Source organism: Balaenoptera ricei, chromosome 19, assembly GCF_028023285.1.
Source record: "Balaenoptera ricei isolate mBalRic1 chromosome 19, mBalRic1.hap2, whole genome shotgun sequence".
Classification (NCBI taxonomy): domain Eukaryota; kingdom Metazoa; phylum Chordata; class Mammalia; order Artiodactyla; family Balaenopteridae; genus Balaenoptera; species Balaenoptera ricei.
In genome coordinates, this window is record NC_082657.1 from 13,591,636 (window position 1) to 13,609,609 (window position 17,974).

The 17,974-nt window shown below is 47.4% G+C and overlaps 1 protein-coding gene across 3 annotated transcripts in view; it reads right to left on the reverse strand.

Moving 5' to 3' along the window:
* The window catches only part of SAMD4B (sterile alpha motif domain containing 4B), a 37,153-nt gene extending 19,390 nt beyond the window's left edge, over positions 1-17,763 (reverse strand). For 2 of the 3 annotated variants that reach the window (XM_059904184.1, XM_059904186.1), the window contains exons 1-3: positions 17,663-17,763; positions 5,744-5,800; positions 4,087-4,489 (exon numbers count right to left, since the gene is read on the reverse strand). In XM_059904184.1, the coding sequence (XP_059760167.1) occupies positions 4,087-4,282 (196 nt within the window). In that variant the 5' untranslated portion in view covers positions 4,283-4,489; positions 5,744-5,800; positions 17,663-17,763. Of the gene's footprint in view, positions 1-4,086; positions 4,490-5,743; positions 5,801-11,428; positions 11,748-17,662 lie in introns of those variants that run through there. The other variant, XM_059904185.1, reaches the window with a different exon arrangement.
* Positions 17,764-17,974: the final 211 nt, after the last annotated feature.

The following is a 17,974-nucleotide window of genomic DNA, read 5'->3' on the forward strand; positions in this document are numbered from 1 at the left end:
GGATTACTGTAATAGCTCCAAGTAGGTAGGGAAGACTGCACTGAGAGAAGGAACAGGGATAATGACAAGGGGAAACCTGGGGCTTCTCCTTCCCTGTTCCAGAGACCCTTGGGTGTTGCTCTTCTGTTCCCAGGTTTTATCTCAGACTCTGCTTCCATGAAACCAATGCTGGCTGCCCGGGCTGGGGGACTTCCCTACACCCTCCTAGCTGCTTGAGAGGAAGGGACAGCCCAGACCAGAGCCTCTTCCATGCCCCCCTACTCTCCACTCCCAGTAGGTCATGTGACAGTACCTTCACCACCTTCCTGGGCCCACCCAGAATCAAGTGTCAGCATCAAGACTAGTAGTTCTCCACTGGATGCACACAAGTGTCAAGTAGGGAGCTTAAAAAATACCAAAATCTCTGGAGATAGGACCGAGGCCTCAGGTTCCTTTTATAAAGTGACTCTGACATGAAGCCAGCATTGGAACCCACTCACCAAGATTGAGCTCTCTGCATTCCCTGGCCCTTTCTGAGAAGGAGATGAGTGGGTAGGCAGCTCTGACCCAAACCTGAACCCAGGGTCTCCCTGGGAGAACTGAAGGAAGTAGCAGGGTTGGATGGGTGGGACATGGAGTATAAACCCAGAAAAAGGCAGAGGATCTGCCTCACTGTTTGGCCCTCCTGGCTTGACGGGATCTGAAAAGCTGAAGAGAGCTTCAGACCCTGTAATAGGCAACCCTTATCCAGAATTGGTAGACCAACTGAACTGAAGATTTGGTTTGTGGGGTAAGTGTGCAGCTTGGTGGGAAGGAGGGACAGGTTTGCTGAGGGGCCCACCCCATAAAATACTAAGGGCTACTGATGTACTTGGAGAGTATCTAGAACAATCCCCGTACTGTCTAGTGAATCCTCAGGCCCAAGAGGGATGGGGCTGGCCCACGTCACACAAGGTGTCAGTGGCAGAGCTTGATCTAGAACTCCTGGATGTCCTGATTCCTATTCTCGTGTCCCATGACAAATGAATCATCAGTAGAGTATCATCTCTCAAACTGCCTGGTCAGCAGGAGAAATTGGGTACCCACTACCAGGCCTATCCTCGCAGGACTCTGATTGAGTGGGTCTGGGTTGGGGGCCCAGAAATCTGGATTTTAGGTCACATTCTCCCCCATCAGGTGATTGTGATGATGCAAATTTGGGAAGCACAGTGGGATGGGAAAGCCGTAATGAACAGAGGATGCAGAGCTCCTCCAAGCCCTCCAAAAGGATGCAGGCCTCCAAGCCCAGGAAGCAGCTCCTTCCTTCACAAATAAGGCAGGGCAGCTGCTCTACCTGAGGCTGGGAGGGAGACAGGAGACACAGTCTTGGAGCCCCCATGTCTATTAGGAAGAGGCGTTCAAGGCCCCACAGGATTTACCTCTGTGATCACTTCTCTCTCCAGTCATGCTCTGCTCTAATCCTGGCAGGCTTCCTGCTGACTCTGGAACACACCATGGCCCTCCCTCTCTTCCCTCATTTTAAGTTTTCCCTAACTCTCCATCCACCTAAGTACCAACTTGTTTTCTTCTCACCACCTGACATAGGGCTATGGCTAAAGACCTTGATTCATATATTCATTCACTAGTCAAGTCATTCCACAGCAGTTCTCAAGGACAGGTATTAACCACAATATCTTAATGTAAACTGTCTGAGATGCGTCTCAGGCATAAAGTATACCATGGTATAAAGTGTACCATGTCTTTCAAGGGCAATGTGGTAACAACAAATACTTTAAACGTACATAACTTCAAACTAGCAGTCCCACAGAATTCTAGAAATTTATCCTAGAGATGCTTAAAGGGTACTCATTACAGCACTGCTTGTAAGAGTAAGACCAAACATACCATGCAGTAGAGCCTACTGATCAAGAGGAAGAAATTTAAAGTCAAATTCCAGCTCCACTTCTGACCAGTTGTACAACCCAGGGCAAGCCACTAATCTCTGCAGACCTCAGTCTTGTTTGTAAATGGGGGAGTTATAAGACCTTCCTTACGGAGCTGTTGTGAGGGTTACGAGTAATAAAGGTAAAGCACTGCTTGATACACAGGTCAGGCTCTGTTACCTTACTATTCTTACAATCAAGCAGCCATTAACAACAATGAGGTATACACATATGTGCTGAATATGGAATGATCTTCAAGTTATACTGTTAAGTGAAAAAAGCAAATTGGTTAATATGTACAATGTTCTGTGTGCTAAAACAATCAAAACAATGAAAAAGCTGGAGGGAGAACTTGTATGTGCTCATACATGCACAGAATATCTCATAAAACATACACAAATTGGGAACGTTGGAAGTCTGGAAGGAGACCTCACTTTTTACCTTTCATATGGTTTGATTTTACCACAAATTTTGAAAACAAAAGCCAAAACTAAAAATGCTCTAATAAATAAACAGCAGTAAGCACGAGTGTGATTCTGATATATAGCCAGGATTGGCACCCAGTGCTCACCCAACTCCCTGCTCAGGGTGGGGTGGTGGGGATGTGTGACCAAGCTTCTTAAGACACTGGCCCGCCCCAAAGGAGCCCCCACGCTAGGGGCAGAGCCATACCACAACCCCAGAACCCTTGCCCTGGTGCCAGAGCAGAGGGGAACCCTCCCTGGTGGGGAGGATGGGAGAGTTGTGAAATGGCTGAGGTCTGAGCTTGCTGGAGCCAAGCTGGGTTCCCGCTGCTCACTGTCTGCGAGACAGGGACTTAAGCTGATGATTCCTGGCCTGAGGAACTGTCTTCCTCTACAGCCATGGTGCTTCTGTGAATTGTACATAAAAACTCAGAAAAATAAAGGTGACTGCTGCTAAGACGGGTAGGCCTGAGAAGAGGAAGGAAGCAGCTCTGGGGGTCCCCAAATCCCAATCCTAGCAGCCCATGCTGATTTCCTCACCTATAAAATGGAGACAACAACACTACCTTTCTCATGAGGTTGTTGTGTGGACTAAACGAGTTACTGACAATAAAAATAACAGTTAACATTTATTGAATGTTTACTACATGCCAGGCACTGTTCTCAGAGGGGTCGTAACTAACCCAGAAACACAGTTATCATCTTGATTTTAAAGATGAGGAAACCAAGGCTCAGAAAGGTGAAGTTACTTGATTATACAGCAAGTGACACAACTGGGATTTAAACCTCGACAGTCTGACTCTAGAGCCACCAAAGAACACTGTTTTCAAAGTTACTATACAAGTAAAACCAGTACTTGGCTTGTTGTAGGGACTCAATGTGAACTGTTACCCTGAGGAAGAACATGGGAAAGGTTTGGACACATGCTACATGGGGTCCTGGGGTCCCCTCCCCAGCTAGCTTTCAGGTGCACATACTCCCCCTCTTCTTTGGCCTCCATCACTCCCACCCGTCACCTAGGTCAACACCTCTCCATCCAGCCTTGTGGAGGCCCAGAAGGCCAGAATGGCTTCAGCAGTGCCCCTTGAGATGGTTCTCTGGACTGACTCCTAGCTATACCTGGGGCCTGAGGGAGAGGTTCTAGAGAAGCCTAGCTCACCCGTCACAATGTCAACTTCGTGGGACAAAGAGCACTTCTCTACTGAGTGTTCAGGAAACTGATACGGACTATATCTAAATTCAAAACTCTCTTGAAGCTGTTTATGCCTTAGGAGCAACCTACCTTTGAGGGGATAAAGAACAGTATAAGATGACATGTGAATTTTGGAAGAGTTCTAAAATTCCCTCCTAGGTCTGATGTCCCATAGCTTGAGAAATGAAATAACGCTCACCTTCCGTCCCCCTTTCATAGGTAATGACTTTAGTCTGTTCCTTTTAGCCGCCCAGACAAGCCACCCTACGTGATCCTTCTTCTGTTATGGGTAGTTTCCAGTTTGCACTGCACTCCCCCAGGAGTCCCCCATTTCATGTCTGAGGATTTCTGGCAACAAAGCCCCAGAAGAGCCATGATGATAACTTGGGAGGTCAGGGACTCCTCACCTACCAGCAAGCCTAGAACCCACATTTCTTAGTGCCATTGTTGGGTAGGCCTCCTCAGACACCTGATATCTGTTACTGTTCCAGGTCTCCCTCCTGCTGTGCTCCCATCTCTGGAGACTCACCAGCACTGTTGGCCTCCGACTCCAGCAGGTGAATGTCATTGCAGTCCGCCAGTGAGTGCTCCAGGCAGAGCTGTAGGAAGCGGGCCTGGGTGCGGGTGACCCGCTTCAGAAGTGACAGCAGGGCCACTGTCTGTTCACACTCATTCCAGCCCTTGAACCAGCCAGCGAGGATGCCCACCTGGTCTCGGAACATCATGGTGCCAGGCCTGGGGCCAGGGTGGGGGGGACGGCGGTGGCAAGGGCCAGCGCCGTCACATGGTCTCGGCTGCAGGCTCCTGTTACCTCTCCCCTGAGGGCCAGGGCTTGAGGATGTTCCCTGGCGTGGTGGCAATGGGTGGTGCAGGGAGGAGGACACCTGCTCACATCGGGGGAGGTCTTGGTCTAGCCACTCCTCTCCAGGCTCCTGGAAAAGGAAGCAAGGAGGTCAGAGAGAATGAAGGGGCTGGAACTGGCCTGGTGAGTGTGGGCTGAAGGGGTAAGGAGGCCTCAGGCCTTCCTCTTTCAGGGCACCTACTCTGCCGAGCTCCTGGGAGAAAGATGAAGCTAACCAGATACTAAACCAACTCTCCCTCCAATCTCCAGATCCAAAGAAAAGGCTTGATTGGGACTCAGAGACCCAGACAAAGGAGAAGATGCTTCCCCTCAGGTCTGGCTGTCACAGGGCCAAAGGAAGTGGATTTAAAGCAGAGAGTAAGTTGCCAAGATATTCTAGATGGGAAATAGGAGACACTGCACACTGTGGCAAAATATCTGAATTAATGGAGACCTGGCCCCAGGTGACATGACTAAGCAGACATGTGATGCTGAGCACATGCCCTTTCCTTGCTGGTCTCTGGTCACCTCCTTCAGGGGTCTGGGCAGAGTGACTGCTCGCCTGCTAAAAGGACCCTATGGACTCTTTGTATTATTTCAAGCTAAGACCCACAAGGCTAGGATACAGGTGCGTGGTGACCCTGGTGGAGATCTCAGGTATGTGGATAGCTAACTGATCAGTAACTGGGTGCCTGAGCGTAGGGGCAGAGGTCCTTTTCAGAGATCTCCAACATGCTGGGGGGATCTCATCTGTTCCAACCCAGCTCTCCCACTCCGATCTCTAAGATCCCACCTATCCCTGTTCTGAAGTGAATCTCTCACTTCTTCTTCATTCCCTTGAAGGCTACTCCTGACCCAGGTCCTCTAGGTTGCGATGTCCCCTTGGCTCCCAGAGATGGCAGCTTGTCACTCAGACTCCTAAGAGCCAAGAGGATACCAACCTGAGAAGGCGACACATCAGATGTTAAAAACTCCCAAGAAAGTGTCCAAATTCCTTTAGCAGGCAGGAACTACACAGGAGCTGTGTCAACTGGGCAGACAACAGGCCTATTCTTCAGTTGACTGGTTTCTGGACACTACTCTTAAGGCTTTTTCTAAGTGTCTCCTGCTCCAGGTCTCCACTCACATTTCCCCTCTGTCTCTCTTGCAACCAGTGCTCTTGGCTCCATCCCCAAACCACATTTGGCTCCATCTCCCTCTGGCTGCCAAGAGGACTGAGAACTCCATACAAAGACCCATTGAACCTGCTGGGCTAGGTTTTAGGGAGCTATTGCCATCTCCCTGAATGTCCATGCTCCTGCTGAGGAGGGCTGTTGAGGTACACCTGACAATGGCTGTGACTCACCTCAATAGATCCTCAGTGGGACAGTTGAACAGAGCAAACTGGTCTGGCTGTCAATCCCTTTGGATATAAGAAACAAGAGAAAGTGTGTGAGGGGGGAATGAAACCTTGCTCCCAGCTAAACAAGGCTCCCAGAAATCTTTTCAAAAGACAAATCAAATGTTGCCTCCCTGGCTTAAAACCCTCCAATGACTTCCTACTGCATTTAAATAAAATGCCTACAGGGCTCCCTGCAAGACTCTGGTGGCCCCTCCAACCTCCCTGTGTACCAAGTTCTTGTTCACTTGTACCTATCCATGGCTTCCCCCAGACCTATGCATGGCTGGCTTCTACTTGTCACTCAGGTCTCAGCTCAGTGTCATTTCCTCAGAGAGATCTTCCCTGACCATCCAATCTAAGGAGTTTCTCTCTGTCACTCTATTATATTAATGCTATTTCATTTATTCTATATAACTTGGCACCCTCAGATATCATCTTATCTTTGTTTGTTGTTTCTCTCTTCCCAACAAATGCAAGCTATATAGTTGCGCAGTGCCCAGAACAGTGACTAGGACTTAGAAGGTGCTCAATATATATTTATTGAATGAATAAATGAAAGTGAGCATGGAAGCCACACTTGGGACTTCTACAGCCCCTGGGGAGAAGATGATAGAAGGAATCGCCCAAAGGATGGTAAAGGGATTTGGAAACCTTGCCCTAAGAGAAAAATTTGAAGGCACTGGGGAAATTTCCCCTGGGGAAGAGAAGACTCAGGAGGAATGGCATAACTGACTTCAAATACCTGAAGGCATAGCACACAGAAGAAGAATTAGATTTGTTTATTTACTCCAGAGGAGAAACAGGGTAGATGGCTCTAAGTGAGAGGCAACATGAGATACGGGAAATGTTGAAAGTCAAGAAAATTCAGTTCTAGTCTTGCCCCAGCCACTCTGTCACTTTAATCTTTGAGCTACTCTGCTTCCCTTCTCTAGAACGTGTGAGATAAGGAGCAAGACTGGATCAGACCTGACAAATGGGTTTTACGTCACCGGCTAACTCCAGTCGATTGGTAGTGGCTGCCCGGACACTGCAGGGGGAAGGGTACTGAAGAAATGAGGCAATGGCAATACCCATCAATGGGGAAGGATTGATAAACCGGAGCATACCTCAGACAAGGGGATGTTATGTAGTGATTAAAAATATGCTTGATCTTGATAGCAGCATACAAACAATGTATTTATATCTAAGTATAGTGTTTGATCTTTAACTACCAAGATGGAGGGATGTCCACAAGTACATAGTAATATGTACAATGATGCCATTTTTGTAAAATGAAAAAAAAAAAAAAGAGCCATATACAAAAACCCTTAAATATCTCATATGTCAATGTCTATGTATGTATGTATGTAGAGAAATGTGTATGCTGTTCATATTGGTTACCTTGGAGAGAAGGAGGAATTATTAACACTCTCTTTATATAACTTTGTACTATTTCACTAGTTGCAAATGAACACATATTACTTTTGTAATTTTTAAAGATAAATTTAATTAAAAAAAAATTAAGGCTGCATTTTACTTTCTGGCTCAGTGAGAAAGAGTAATGTGATTGATTATCAATGTTTGCCCTGGATACGGGATGGATGAGTGGTAGCTCATGTGCCTGAAAAAAATCAGTTTCCCTTCCCAGCTCCAGCATTTTGTGGCTTTCAGTCCCAAGGAGACAGCAGCTGCCTCAACATAAGGAAGAATTTTAAAATAATGTATCTGTCCAAGAATGGAACTGGCTGCCATATGAGGAGGTAATAAGCTCCCTGGCTGCTGGAAGTGGTCAAGCAGAGGCTGGATGAATATCCCTTGGGAGTGGGAGGGATTCCTTCACTGGGTGGCAACTCATAAGATAGAAGGACATGTTACTATTTCAGAGGGAACTGTGATGGGAGGTTTGCTATGCCAACAGCGTTTACGGCAAAAAGATGACCAAATCCACAAACAGACCAAAGTTGTGCACACTCTTTCCTATAAACACTTTTACTGGGTTGTTACTATTCCCAAGCAACAGCACTGTGCCCCCTAAATAAACTGTTGACTGAACATTAATCCAGTTTCTTCCCCCGAGCCAAATGCTAGAAGCAAAGCCTTGGGACACAGCAGGATCTCAAACATGATGCTTACAAGGCCAGGTTTTGAATGGAGCAGGCTGGTGAGGACTGTGGTGAGCTGGAAAGCACACACCCTGTCTAAAGGGAGAAGTTACTATTTAGCTCTAATCAACTGCTGCCATGTAGGAATTTGGGTCCAGTATTGTTAGGTCTTAGATTATTATATATATTTTTAAAGAGGAGCCAGAAATCTGGATTTTTAAATAAAATTTCCCTACTTTTAAATGTTGGAAAATAATCCATATTAAAAGAGCAACAATGAACCACTATACAGAACAAACAAAGCCTGTGGCCTGCAGTCCTTAGACCAGATAGACACAAACTGTGGTAAGACCAAAAGTCCGATAACCATCCCTCTCGAGGGTGTAGAGAAGGTCCTACACGTTTAAGCCACCCCACTGCTCAGGAAACATGATTGGTAGAGAGGATCTAGTGCCCAAGTATAGCTTGGACAGTCCTCAAGAAACACTGGGGCTTTAGGTAACAAACAGTCACTTTTAAGAATATACTATTAGGGGAGGGACAAGTTAGGAGTTTGGGATTAGCAGATACGAACTACTATATACAAAATAGATAAAACAACAAGGTCCTACTGTATAGCACAGGGAACTATATTCAGTATCTTGTAATAAACCCTAATGGAAAAGAATATGAAAAAGAATACACACACACACACACACACACTTAACTGATTCACTTTGCTGTACACCAGAAACTAACACAACATTGTAAATCAACTATACTTCAATAAAAATCATCCCTAAAGGAAGTGTTCCTATGTTTTGGACAGGAGAAGAATGTTGGGTGTTTGGTCTGGATGGTGACTGGAGAGGAGGACTGGATGGCTTTCTTCCATCAAAAAGCCAGAGGCCTCCAGCTACCTCCTCTCCTGCGTGCTTGGCAACAGTGAGAAAGGAAGACCTGGCTTGGTGAGATTGGCTAGGGAAGAGGCATCAGCCCTGACTATTTGAAGACATCTTAATGTGGTAGCAAATTACTATGATGGATTCTGGTGGATTTGTCTGCCAAACATCCATGCCCATCTTCTGGTACCAGGCCCCTAAATTCCCTTTGGAGAATTAACTGTCTTTCTTGGATCTAGGAGCATACATGGAGTAAAGCCTGGCCAAGGAAAGGCCTCCCTGGACTTTTGCTGGAAATATTGGGGAAAATAAGTTCTTGGTTAGGGTTGCTCAGATTATACAACATCTCCTGATATTCCTGGTTGCCACTTCTGCTACCTCACAGTGAGGGCCTAACTCAGAATGAAGCCAATACAGATGAAAGCAGAGTCAAAAGAGGGGAGAAAAAGAGAGACCTGCTCACATCATCTGAAGACCTGTCTCCAGTTAGCCTGAAGCCTCCCACCCCACCTCCCCATCCCAGACTTTTCAGTTACATGGACCAATAAATTCCTTTTGGGTTGAGGTCAGTTTGAGCTGGGTTTCTACCACTTAAAGTTTCAACTTTAAGCCTTGACTGCTCCCATACAAGAGAATTCACCACTGCTCTAGTCTCTATCTGCTCCTCTAGTCTCTCACATAAGTGACCAAAAATGACTCCCTGCCTTTGAGAAAAGACACTAGAGGGGAACCCCTATGGTGAAGTCTTTCAAATAGTCCAACAATATGGCTGCCATACTTGGTCTCTAAGAGACCAAGTAACCTTCTTGAGAAGCATCTTCTAACCCTGGAGGGTGGGAAATGGAGTCAAAAATTGGCTAAGAGGTTCCAGGAAAAACCATCCACTGGACTCTTTCTTTGGCCCCAGTGAAAAGCAGCCCACATACAGGAGGCGCCTCTGGAGGTCAGCTCTCCTCATCCACAAGCAGCACTGTGGAGTGAGACCTGGCTGAACCAGAGCTCTCCTACTGATACTAACTTGCTGTGTTGACCTTTGGCAAGTAACTCAGTTTCTTCCTCAGTGAAGCTTGTTGTAAGAATGAAATGAAAGAATATATATAAAAACACCTAGCATGATGCTTCAAATGTCTTCACATCATATATTATTGTATCATGTGCCAGGCCTTATGCTAATAGCTTTCCGTGGATGAGCTCATCTGATCTCAAAAGCTATAAATATAAATATATATATGTATATAATAGTATTCTCACTTTACAGATGAAGACACTGAGGCACAGAGAAGGTCAAGTCACTTACCCAAGACTGCACACAGCTAAGCTGAGATTTTTAAGGCCAAGCACTCTGGCTTTAGAGCTCTTGCTTCTTCCTGCAAATAATGCTACAGCGTATTTATTTATATTTATATAAACTTATAAATATATATATATTTATAAGTTTATATATATAAGTTTATATATTATATATTTATATATATTTATAAGTTCCCTTCCACTGCCTGGAAAGCTGGACCAAAGCATACACCCTTTAACGCCAACATCTCTGGACAAATAACGGGAGGGTCCTATTAGCCTTCCCACCTATCCCTAGCCTTTCTACAGCATCCACATAGGCCTTGGAGGAACTTGTTCATTTCATGAGTAAAGTAATAGGCTAGTTACCTAAGGTTAACTCACTATCCCAACTTGAGAAGAACAGGAGAATGTCAGAAGCCAAGGGAGCCCAACTTCTCTCTTGTGAAAACCAACCATTATTTTCAGAAACTCCTGAAATATGTATACAAAATATGTATATTATTGCCTCAGCCAAGAATGAGGCTTTTGTATGAATGGTCCTGGAGGAGGGAAGGAGAGGAGGGGAGAAGCCAGGCAGGGCCTCCTGGAAGATAACAGAGCCTGGGGAGCTCTGGGAAACCTGCATAATTTGGGACAAATGATTTTACCTTGCAGTGTCTGTTTTTTCATCTGTAAAATGGGTTTAATAATAGTACCTACTCTCATAGTGTTATGAGGCATAAATACCCTCACAGAGTTGTTAGCTAGTATCATCATCCTGGATTCATTCCTCTTTCTCTAATCCCATCATTAACTCCTATTTTCTCAACATGGAACATGTATCTGTATCTCTCCATTTTTACTACCATCACCATATTCAAGTCATCATCTTTTCTCATCTGGACAAATGTATTGCCTCCTGCTTCCATTCTTGCCCCTGCTTTCCTTGCAGAAACCAGTGAACTTTCTTTACAAACAAACAAGCAAACGAATGTCACAGTCTTGCTTTAAAAATCCTCTAATAGGGACTTCCCTGGTGGTGCAGTGGTTAAGAATCCGCCTGTCAATGCAGCGGACACGGTTCGATCCCTGGTCCGGGAAGATCCCACATGCCGCGGAGCAACTAAGCCCATGAGTCACAACTACTGAGCCTGCACTCTGGAGCCCACGAGCCACAAGTACTGAGCCCACGTGCCACAACTATTGAAGCCTGTGCGCCTAGAGCCTGTGCTCCGCAACAAGAGAAGCCACTGCAATGAGAAGTGCACGCACCGCAACGAAGAGTAGCCCCCACTCGCCACAACTAGAGAAAGCCCGTGCGCAGCAACAGACCCAACGCAGCCACAAAAAAAAAAAAAAAAAAAAATCCTCTAATAGCTTCACAATGCTCTTACGTGAAAATGTAAACTCCTTACCATGGCCCACAAGGCCCCACATGATCTGGCCTCTGTCAACCACTCCAAGCCCTTGCCCCTTCTGCTTCACTTAAGCTTCAGCCACACCGATCTCCTTGATGTTCCTTGAACACATCTCAGGGGTTTTGCACTGGCTGACCCCTCTACCCGAAATGTTCTTCCCCAGATCATCACATGGTTGGTTCCTTCTCATCAATCAGATCTGGGTTCATGTGTGCCCCAATCTTCCTCATCTCCCCAGTAGGAAGGAGTCTTTGGTCTGATATCGTCGTCAAAAAGTGTTTCTTCAAAGGCTGCAGCTCTTCCGGAAACATCTAGACTGTAAGATCCACGAGGGAAAGGAAGACTGTGGCTGTATTATTCACGGCTACATTTTCAATTCCTAGAATAGTACCTGGCACATAACCCTCAGTAAGACCCTCAGTAAGCATCTGTGAAAAATTTCCCCACCTTGCAGCAGTCCTTTCTCCACATGTAACAATGCTTAGATTAGAATGCCCAGCTCTTAGATCTTCCCACAACTGGTGCCTTCTCATTTTTCAGGTTATCAGGCTCAACTGTCACCTCCTCTAAGAGGCCAATTCTGACCACTCTGTGTACAGTGGCCAACCTCCCACCCCCTTCCCACTGTTTTAATTCCTTCATAGCACATATCACTATCTGATTTCTTTTGTTTATATATCTTCCCTCCATCAGAATATAAGACCCAAGAGCTCTAAGACCTTGACTGTTTCATTCACTGCTGTATCTCCAGTACCTAGAAAAGTGCTTTCATAAATTGTTTAATTGCTGGAGACGTTTGAGATGTGCACACTCTACACTGCTGTTCTGTTACTTGCCCTCGACCAGACTCTATTCAACAAATTTACCCTAAAACAAACAAAACAAAACTCTACTCACAGTAATCTACTTAACTTCTTCTAAAGTTCTGAGCCCTAGAAACCCACAGCTGAGGTAGGGAACTGAACATGAGTACTCTTGGGTTCCACTACCCCAAGGCTATAACCAAACCAGGCCAATCATCTCATTCCTGTTTCTCCCAGTGAGATCCCAAAGGAAAGTCTGGTGGGGTCAGACCAGCCATAAACTCTCTCTGGATCCAAACGGCCATAGAGAAGAGAATGATTGGGGCTGGGGAACAGTGAAGACGGGGACTACCATCAACCCTCAGAAAGGTCATGGGATGGAATCACAGTCCTATCTGGTTTAGCAAGCAAGAGAGTCTCTAAGAGTGCCGCTCACCTAAACATGTCTCAAAGGATCTTCTGTCACCATTTCACACTTATTCAGAGAGGAAACTGTTTTCAAACTGGGGCTCTCAGGAAAGAGTTCTCTTTCCACTGAGACTGCTAAGAAGGTAGGGTTTAAGCCTACGGTTGCTGAGGGTCATCTTTGTTGTCACAAAGCAGAAACCAGTTGAGGATGAAGCTAAGTCAGTGGAGAAATGGGGAGAGATTACTAGGAAGATTGTTTGAACTCCTGGATGCAGGGAGGTCTAGAGCCATACTAGTTCTGGACTTTTCAGTAACATGAGCCAATTAATTCTCTTTTATTAAACCAGTTTGAGCTAATGTACTGTCACCTATATCTTCAGAGTCTTGATTGATATGAACTTTTTTTTTTTTTTTTTTGCTAAAACTGAGCACTTATATACAGGGCATTGTTCTAAATACTTTATACACATTAACTTATTTAATCCTTATAATAGTTCTATGAAGTAAGAGATCATTATTACCTTCATTTTTCAACTCTGGAAACTAAGGACCAGAGAAGTTCAATAACTTGTCCTAGGTCACAAAACAGGGGGTAAGCAATGATGTGGGATGCAAATCCTGTCTGGCCCCAGAGTCTGCATACTTAATCACTACACTACAATGCCCCATTGCACCCAACCCTATCTGAACAGAAAATCCAACTCTCTGACCCCAGACACCATCATCCTGGGACGGACAGAGCCCAGAGACCTTCTATTTGTGCCACCTGTCCTCAATTTCATCCTTTGTAAAATGAGGATAATCACAGTTTACCTACCTCATAGAGTTCCTGTGAATATGAGATGAGACAATACATGTGAAGCACTTAAACAGTGACTGGCAGATAATAATTACTCAATAAACAGTGGTCATTAACATTACTACTCTGTGGGTCACTAAAGTGCAACTGGCAAATACAATGCAGATGGAAGAGATCTGTTTTCTTTCACCTCTGTCCTTTAGGTGAAGAGAAGAGATGCCATGGGTTAGAGATGAAGAGTCTTTCTTGTCTTTCACCCACTGCATAAGCTGCTTCCTCTGCCTGGAAGGCCACTCATCCTCATCCCAACTCTTGTGGAACAGCACCCAGAACAAATACCACCTCTTCTATGAAGTCTTTCCAGATAGAGGGTGCCTTCTCTCACTGCCAAATTTCCACAGTATATAATTTGTACCTCACGTTCTGGCCCGTGTACCTGCCCAACCTCTCTACTGTACTGTGAGCTCCCTGAAGGCCAGCCCCAGTATTTACCTCATGATCTGTTTATTCTTCTGAAACTTAGAGAGAAACAAAAACCCTTGGAGAAAGTTGAGAGCCCTGTGGAGGCCCCAGACCTACAAAGGCTGAGGAGGGCTGAGAAGCCAACTAGGATGGGGTGAGGCAGATCCCCAGGAATAGGACGTGGGGTAGCTAAGAATCAGGAAACAGCACAAAGAAAAGTTCCAGATGAGAGAAGGTGGGGAAGGCAGCCTCTCCTAGGAGGAGTGGCAAAAGGAGCTGGGTAGAGAGAATAAAAGAGGTAAGAGGAGAGGAGGTGGTGGGTAAGGTGTGTTGAACCTGAATGGGGAGTGAGAGTAAGGAACTCAGAGATTTCTGACCAAATGCAGGAAGAGCTGCCCATGAGCCAATGATTCCTAATAACTTACAGAGGGAACGATCCTAGCTTGTGGGATTCAGAGAAGAACAAGTTACATCCTGGTACTTCCCAAACTCCCAGTCCAGTGAGGGTGAGTGGACAAGTACATGAAAAACTACAAGGAAGAAGATGAGCAGTGCTCTAAGAAGTACAATGGAAGGCTCTGGGCAGTAAGACACAGAGAATGAAAAGACTGGAAGGTGCCTTAAGGCAAGGGTGCCTATGTGGAGAATAGATGAGGAATAGATAAGGAGAAGAGATGGACATGTGTGTTCAAGGAGGGATCAACTTGAAGCAGAAGCACAGAAAGGGGATGGTATGGAGGGGTGGAGGGGAAGCCAGAAGAAGAAAATGCTGAGGAAGATCTGAAAGGGAACCATTCAAAGGCGGAATATGAAGTAATTGCTCAGAGGGTGGGGTAACCTTGTGGAGAAGCCAGAAACCTTTCAAAGAGGGTAAGGAATCTTCTGGAGGGCAGGTACTTCACAAAGGGGACTCCCAGGAAAATGGGGGTGGGCAGTAGGGCACAGAGGCATACCCTGAGATATCTTTCAGCGGGGCTTTCTGTGGGGAAAGGGAAATCCTCTTAGAGGGCAGTGGCTCTCAAACTTGAGCATGCATGAGAATCACCAGGAAGGTTCCTAAAAAGAGCTGGGCCCTACCCCTAGGTTTTCTGATTCAGCAGGTCTGGGTTGGGACCTAAGAATTTGCATTTCTAACAAGTTCTCAGGTGATGCTGATGTTGCTGGTCCAGGGAAAACACTTCGAGAACCACTACTACAGGGGGAGGGATTCTTTTGTGAGGAGGCCCTCAAAATGGAAAAAGGAAGGAGAAGGCTTCAGAGAGGAAAATCGGGGGAGTCCTCAAGGAGAGTCTAAGGAGGGTGGGGATTCCCTGGTGGTTCAGTGGTTAGGACTCCATGCTCCCAATGCCGAGGGCCTGGGTTCAATCCCTGGTCAGGGAACTAAAATCCCACAAGCCTTGCAGCGCAGCCAAAAAAATAAAAACCTTAAAAAAAAAAAAAAGTCTAAGGAAGGTGTTAAGGGTCTCTCCATCTCTCTGAAGGGAAGATCTAAAGGGAGGAGGGGTCTATGAAGATAGAACCTAAGAAATATGGTCTGAGAGAAAGATCTCTGAGGGCTGGGATTTCAAGAGGTGAGGGTATCTCTTGAGGATCTGTTTAATAAAAGGGGACATAGAGGCTCTTGAGAGGGGGAGTCTGTAGGATGCTGGGGGCCTATGGTGGGATAATGGGGGAAGGAGGCTCAGATCTGAGAAGGATCTCTAAGTTGGTTTCAGAGGAAAGAGAATGGAGGAGATGAGAGGGTGTAAATGGGGGTTCTAAAAGGGGTATATCTGACAGGGCCCTGAATAAGGTTTCTTGGGGATGTCAGAGGGAGAATCTGAGAGACAGTGTTCTGAGGAAGTCTCACAAAGTGCTGGGGTTGTTGATGCACAGCAATTCTGGAGACAATTCTCTAAAGGGAGTCTGTGGAGGTGTGGTCTTCTGTGAGAGATCTTAGATTTACTGGAGTAGGATGACAGACACCTTTGTAGGAACAACTCTCAAAGAGCTCAGATGAGAAATCTCTGAGTAAAGGTCTCAATAGGATATACGGGGAAGGTGGGTCTTCGGGTGGGGGAATATGGGAACGTCAGAGTAGAGGGTTTTTCAAACAAAAATTCTGGGACTTTCTAAGAAAAGGAGCTGGTTGGTGCTGGGGGTCTTCTACAGATGGTTCTAGAGGATTTGAGGGAAGCTGTGAGGGTGAGTTAGTTCAGGGAGGGAATTATCCAGGAAAAGTCTCATAGTAAGGCAGGAGGTCTCTAAGTGCTGATTCAAGGGTCTCTGTGCCGGAAGGGTCTCTGGGAGGGATTTCAAGGGCATATCTCAGAGGGCTCAAGGGGGTTGCTGGGGTCTCTGTGAAGACAGGAGGAGGTCTTGAAAACCTGCATCTCAGAGGGGTCGTGAAGAGAGGGTCTTAGGGTTTACAGGGGTTGTGAGGAAGAAAGTTCATCTGAAAGTAGGTCTAGAAGGAGAGATTTTGAAAGGGGGATTCGAAGAGCGATTCTAGAAAATATCAGAGAGAAACTATAAGGAAACCTTTTGGAGTCCTGAGGAAGCAATTTCTGGAACATTTTGTGTGGGTTACTAGGAGATTTGGGATACATAAAAAGGGTTTTGGAAGAGACTTGTGGAATGTGGAAGAAGAGTTCTCCAGAGATTTCAGGGAATCTCTGGAGGAGAGTTTTGGGATAAGTGAGGAGGGTCTCAGGGGAAGATTTCTGGGGTATCTGAGGGTGATCTCTAGAGCATTTCAGGGTGGTGAGATTTGAGAAACATGAGGAGGTCTTTGGGAGAGATTTTGGGGACCTGTGGGAGGGGCCAAAGGGATGACTTTCGGGATATGTCAAGGCGGAGTGTATATGGGAGATGGATTGGCGGGGGGGGGGGGCGGGGGGGGGCGCTCCAAGTGAGTTTTGAGGATCCGAGGCCATTTCAGAGAGTCTTTGAGGAAGATTTTCAGGGGACATCAGGGGCATTCTGGAGGATTCCAGGGGGAGGGGCTCTGAGATTTGGGGGCTATGAGTGGAAAATCTCCAAGGCGATTTCTGGTATGGGGGTAGGTGGGAGGGAAAATTCTTGGGATGTGTGAGAAGGAAGTCTGGGGGAGACTGTTGGGATGTGCGAAGTAGGTCGCTGGGGGAGATTTCTGGAATGTACGGGGTCTGGAGGGGATTTCGGGGAATCTCTGATCTGAAAGAGATTTTTAGGGCTTACGAGGGAGGTTCCTGGAGAAGATATCTGACACATATCATTGGAATATGAGGAGTGGCCCCGGGGGAATATTTCTGGACGGAGAAGGAGGATGGGGGATCTGGGACCAGACGAGGGTTCTCTGAGGAAGATTTTTGAGGCGTAGGACAGGGTCTGGAGCAGACGTGGAAATAACAGGGGTGGCCTCTCGGGAAAGCTTTCGCACCGCGGGAGGGGACGGAGGACTTCGGGAGGATTCGGGGGGTCTGTGGGCGTGCCCTCCAGGGACGTGTCTGAGGTACACCTGGAGGATCACGAGATAGGCTGCTGCCGGGCCCCCCGGCCACCCCGAGGAGCGAGAATTTCGGAGAGAAGCTCGAGAAGCGGCCTGTGAGGGCGACTCGGGGAATGGGTGTGGGAGATTCTCTCGAGGGTCGGGACCTCGGAGGCCCGCGCTCCGCGCCCGCCGCCTCCCGGGGTCCCTGAGGGGGCGGGGCCGCCCGCGGCCTGGGGCGCCCCGAGGTGAGCCCCGCGCGCTCCGACCCGCCGCCGCCCCGCGTCCGCCCGACCCTGCCCGCCACTCACCGCCTCGGCCTCCGCCGCCGCCGCCTCGGCCTCCGCCGCCGCCGCCGCCCGGGCCTCCTCAGGCCTCCGCCACTGCCGTCGCCCCCTCTCCGGCCCGCGAGCTCCCCTCCCTCCTCCCGCACCGACCACCGCCGCCGCCACCGCCGCCGTCGCGCTGCGTCACCGCGCCGTGCGTCACCGCCCCTGGCCCCGCCCCGACGGGACTGCCGCGCGCCGGCATTAGCTGACGCCGCGGTGAGGAACGGTGCACCCGCCAACGGGCTGCGAGGGCAGCCCGAAGGGCGGGAGGTGTGCGCGGAGAAAGGCGGGGTC